Source organism: Candoia aspera, chromosome 3 (genome assembly GCF_035149785.1).
Source record: "Candoia aspera isolate rCanAsp1 chromosome 3, rCanAsp1.hap2, whole genome shotgun sequence".
NCBI lineage: Eukaryota > Metazoa > Chordata > Lepidosauria > Squamata > Boidae > Candoia > Candoia aspera.
This window is the reverse complement of record NC_086155.1, coordinates 19202193-19207507: the sequence shown is the minus strand read 5'-3', so window position 1 is coordinate 19207507 and position 5315 is coordinate 19202193. Positions and strand designations below refer to the sequence as shown.

Genomic DNA, 5315 nt, shown 5'->3' with positions numbered 1-5315 from the left:
TGCCAGACCAAATGAAGATGCTCATGGTTGCAAAAGATACATGTGGGGAAAGGATGGGGTCATCTTGGACAAAAGACCATTCACATTTCACTTCCAAGGGGAAGAGGGAAAAGTGAGGTTCGGTTTATCTCCTTGGGGGCGTCTGGATTTCCTAGAGCAGGGTTCCTCACCCTTGGCAACTCTAAGCGGTGTGGACTTCAACTCCCAGAATTCCCCAGCCAGCAAAGCAATTCCCCAGCCAGCAAAGTCTAGGGCAGTGTTTCTCAACCTTGACAAGTTTAAGCTGTGTGGACTGGGGAATTCTGGGAGTTGAAGTCCACACAGCTTAAACTTGTCAAGGTTGAGAAACACTGGTCTAGGGTAGCCAAGCACCTTTTCAGACTAACAGATGTTAGTAAAAGGGACACGCTTTTGGGAACTTCATGCACATCAACTGTGCATCTGCTGAAGTGAGCTGTACTTCATGAAAATTTCTGCTTTTTAATAACATTTGTTAGCCTGGAAAGGTGCTACCACACACAGTCTTCTGGGAGGAATCAGATATTGTCCTGCTTTCCCTGACAGAAAAGTACCCAGAAATATGTAGAGCAATCACCAAAGGAGAACCTCCTTCTGAAAGGACACAGGGCGCCACACCATCTCCTCATCCTCTGGTCCGAAGAAGGAAATGTTTCCAACTTGTGGCGGAATGTCTGGGCATGTTCCAGCCCCATGCCTTTCACTGAAGAAATTATACACCGATCAATTCTAGTAACATCTATAGGCTCCTTTACTCAATCCCTCCTTTTTCCATAGCAGAAGGTAGAATGTTGTGCCCAGGGGTGGGGGTGGGTAGGGAGCATATAATTCAGGGTTCTAGAGTGCAAAACTAGTTAATCTGAAGCCTCCAGGAACTATCTCTCTCTCTCTCTCTCTCTGAAAGATGGCAATAGCTCTTCCCCATTTGCTACATCCACATTTGACACAAAATTTATTTCCTAACAGACCTTGTTTCCACACTAACAGTCACTAACAGCACAATCTTATGCTGGTTTGTTTTGAAATCAGTTTTATCAGAGGGGTAACAATAATAGTCAAAAAGCTGTCTATTCGCATGACACCCCGAATTCTAATCTAGCCAACCAAATGTTAGCCAGGATATTGTGTAAAATCTGCCTGCATAATTTATGATGCAAAGTGTCATGGAAACCCAGAACATTGGGTTATGTCATGCATGATGTTAATCATGGACAACCATGTCACACAAACACAGATCTTTTGTTTGTGCTGCCTTGAGCGGATATCTGTCCACCGTCTTTGAGCTTTGCAGCCTCAACTCTCTTTGGAAACTCTTCTCCACCCAGAAACGATTGTTGGGAAGGTAAGAGATCTACTTTCGTGACTGGATCCAAAGCACGGTGGCTGAGTTCAACAAGGCTTCCTCGTAAATATATTTGTAAGGCGATCCCACCCAAGCCTCGCTGGGTGCGCTGGGACAACGCGGCACGAAAAGGGTGCGTCCCCGGAATAGGAGCGCAAACGAACACCTTTGCTTGAAAAAGGAACTTCTCTCCCCAAACCGGGGTGCCAAAGAAACAGTGGATTTGACTGCGAAAGCCTTCCATCCGAGCCCGGATCACACATTCCGGTTTTGGGAAAACCCAGCTGGGGCTGAGGAGAAAGATCACACGCACACCAAACTTTGCCCCGGCTGAAGAGACGCCCCACCCCTCGCGGCGAGCCCGGGCCAACCAGCCCTGCTCCCACCCCCTCCTCCTCCTCCTCCTCGAATCGCGCCGTGGTGTCGCCTTGTTATGAATGGCCAAGGCTCCGGGAGGCACAGACGCTCCTCGACCGCCGTGCTTTGAGGCTGAAGCCAGCAGCGAGCTCTCTCCGTGCGCCGGAGCGCGCGGCAGGCAGGCAGGCAGGCAGGCAGCGAATGACCTTTTTTTCCCTCCTTTTGCTTGCTTGGGCTGCTCCGCCCCTATAAATAACTGAGAGCAAAGGAACTTTCCCAAGTCAAGAGACTTTAGGAGAGGACTCGACGCCTACCGCCAAATGGTCCGGAGGAACCCGACGCAGCCAGGGCGCCCGACCGGCAGCGACTAAGCAGCGCCTCGCGATTTTTGAAGAAGGGGCCGGCGCCCCCTCCCCTGGCTTTGGACGGGAGTTTCAGGGGTCGGCAAGAAGGCAGAGGAACGGCCGGCGCCCCCTCGGCCGGCGCTTGCGACGTCCCCGCTCTCTCGCTCTGGAGGCTTTGGAGGGGGGCCGCTGGTGGCCGAGATTCCCCTTTCCCCCCCCGCTCCCCTCCTTTTGCTTTCATGCAACGCCTGGTTGCCTGGGATCAGGCATGCCACCACCTCCAGCCCACGGCCTTTAAATCCATGGAAGTGGCTAATTTCTATTACGAGGCGGACTGTCTGGCTGCCCTGAACAAGCTGCACCCCCGGGCGGCGGGGGCCCGCTCCATGACCGAGCTCACCGTGGGGGACCACGAGAGAGCCATCGACTTCAGCCCTTACCTGGACCCCTTAGCATCGCAGCAGCAGCAGCCGCCGCCGCCGCAGCAGCCGCCTCCTTCTTCCACGGCAGCAGGGGGCAACTTTGAGCCTCTTTGCAGCAACGGCGGGAGCAGCGGCCAAGATTTCCTCTCCGATCTTTTCTCCGAGCAGGACTATAAAGGCGGCGGGAAGAAGCACCCCGACTACGCTTACATCAGCCTAGGCAGACACAGCCACCACCCGGGCGTCGGGCAGAACCATAAGGCCGGGCCGCTGCTGGGCTGCTTCCCGCCGCAGATGGTGGAGACCAAAGTGGAGCCGGTCTTCGAGCACTTGGATTCTTGCAAAGGGGCCCGCAAGGAGGAAGGCGGCGGCGGCGCAGCTGGGCCCGGCCTGGGGGGAATGTCCTCGCCTTACGGCAGCACCGTCCGCTCCTACTTGGGCTACCAGTCCGTGCCCAGCGGGAGCAGCGGGAACCTCTCCACCTCCTCCTCGTCCAGCCCGCCCGGCACCCCGAACCCGTCCGATTCCTCGAAATCCGCGGCGGCCGGAGGAGGAAGTGGCGGCGCCGTTTACCCGGCAGGCCCCGGCGGCAGCGGCGGCGGCAAGAACAAGTCCAAGAAGTGCGTGGACAAACACAGCGAGGAGTACAAGATCCGCCGGGAGAGGAACAACATCGCCGTGCGCAAGAGCCGCGACAAAGCCAAGATGCGCAACCTGGAGACGCAGCACAAGGTCTTGGAACTGACGGCCGAGAACGAGAGGCTCCAGAAGAAGGTCGAGCAGCTGTCCCGGGAACTCAGCACCCTCAGGAACTTGTTCAAACAGCTGCCCGAACCGCTCTTGGCGACCTCCGGACATTGCTAGCCCTTTCCCTCCCCACCGGCCCGGAACAAGCTGGACGCGGCTGGAGCAGCGCAGTGGCTTGGGCGGGGAAGCGCCTGGGCGCGGGGCTGGGGGGCTTCCGGGGAGGAATGGAGCGGTTTGGGGGCTGGAATCCAGGGGGTGCCTCTTCCCCTCTTTTCAGGACTAGCGCGGGTCGGAGGGGGATGGAAATAGAGAGCCCCGAGGGTTTGCATATATATAATATATTATATATTTTTGGCCTTTAATTCGTCCTCTTCGACGATGGGAGAAACCTTCCGCCATAAGCTTCTTGCTGTGCGACTCCTTCGGCTGGCGGGGGGAGTTCTCCGGGCGGTTTCTGTTTATCTCTGCAACTTCATGGAGGAATCCATAGTTTTTCAACTTCATTATTTTTTTCTAAGAAAAAAAAACCGGTACCAAACTCAACATAAGAAGCCATTTAATATCCAATATGATTGTCTTTGCAGAGGTTTTTTTTTATTTTATTTTTTTTGGGGGGGAGAGAGTTTGAGTGCTTAGTGTTATTTAAATTAAAAAAAAATTATAGCATAAAGGAGAGAAGGAGAGTTCAGAATGATGCAATCTTTTAAACATGGCTGGGAACACCGGCTATACATGATGCAACCTCATGTAACTGTCAGTCATGGATTGAGTAATCTGTTAAAGATGTTCCTACTGGGTTTTTTATTATAAAGAATGATCTATTTCTATAAGGAAAAAGACATATGTATATTTTGGGATCTATGCATTCTTGCTACATATGAAGCATTAATGAACAATTTTAATAAAACTTTATTGCTAGGATGGAAAATGAGTTCGTTATTTTTAAGTTGCTAATGTCCCTAATACCTGCTTTTCCTCTGCAAGGGGTGGGAGGGGATGGAATCTGGAGTCGGTAATGTTACAGGTAGCCCTTGCTTAGTGACCATGACTAAAGAAATGGTTGTTAAGTGATGACTTTCTGTAGTAGGAGCCATCCCATCAGTTTAAAGAAAGGGAGATTTCTTTCAACACCTTTGATTTCGAAGGATGGTTTATAAAATCAAGTGACATCATTAGAAAAGAACAGGAGCAGAAACACTCTTAACTGCTCTGCGTTCCTTTTCCTAGTTACTAAACTGTTTACTTACCTGAGCATTACTACAAATCATGGGGTGGGGTATTGGAAAGGGATAAGGTTTGTGATGAAAAACGTAATGAAAGTGCCTTTAACCTGTCATCTCTTTTTATCTATTCTGCCTGATGGAGCTAGAATGTATTTGACCTATGCACCTTGCTGCAAAGAGGGGAATAATATTTAGGAAATTATAATTTAAATGGCATACAAATATATTCATCTAATGTGAGATTTTCTTCATAATAAATCTACGTGCAAAAAACATTTGAAGAAACTGTTTCTTAGTTTAAGTTTCTCAAAAAAGTCCATAAAGTAATTTCAGAAGGCAGATACAGTAGTATGTAGGACCAGGTTAGGATTCTCCCAGTTCCTTTATTTGAAATAAATTCATTCTGCTTCTCAGTTCTTTCTGCTTTTAACCAACAGGTGTTATGCTACTAGGGGTTCATATAATCTGGTTTCTAAAAGTCCTGAGAGACAAGACTTGATTAATACCTTCTGTAGGATAAACTATAGCAAAAAGACGTTGCAGTACAAGTGTGATCCATGTCTTCCAGCCTAGCATTTGTTGTTTGTTGTATTAAATCAGATGCAAATTGTGTTAATTGCAGCTACAAAGCTAAAGCAATTAACCCCAGCCTTTGGCTCTTTTCAGATTTTCAGTGTTGTCTTATGTTCTAGCACATTCCTGTCCTTTTTCTACCCAATTTTCCACCAGTCAATTTATTTTAATTGTTGCTAATGGTTAATGAGATTTACAGGGGGTTGCATGTGTGAATGGAGGCTAGTGAGCTTATGGTGAAGGCAGTTGTGAATGTGTTGGTGATAGCGTGAAGGATTTTTCAAGGCCT

General features: G+C 49.6%; 1 protein-coding gene across 1 annotated transcript; it reads left to right on the top strand.

The window, feature by feature from the left end:
* Nucleotides 1–1807: 1807 nt before the first annotated feature.
* Nucleotides 1808–4158, top strand: CEBPB (CCAAT enhancer binding protein beta). The gene has a single exon (XM_063297060.1). The coding sequence runs from the start codon at nt 2301–2303 to the stop codon at nt 3345–3347; it is 1047 nt and encodes a 348-aa protein (XP_063153130.1). The 5' UTR covers nt 1808–2300; the 3' UTR covers nt 3348–4158.
* The last annotated feature ends 1157 nt before the right edge of the window (nt 4159–5315 follow it).

Coding starts and splice junctions, on each gene's coding strand:
- CEBPB (XM_063297060.1), top strand. CDS start 2,301: ATGCAACGCCTGGTTGCCTGGGATCAGGCATGCCACCACCTCCAGCCC.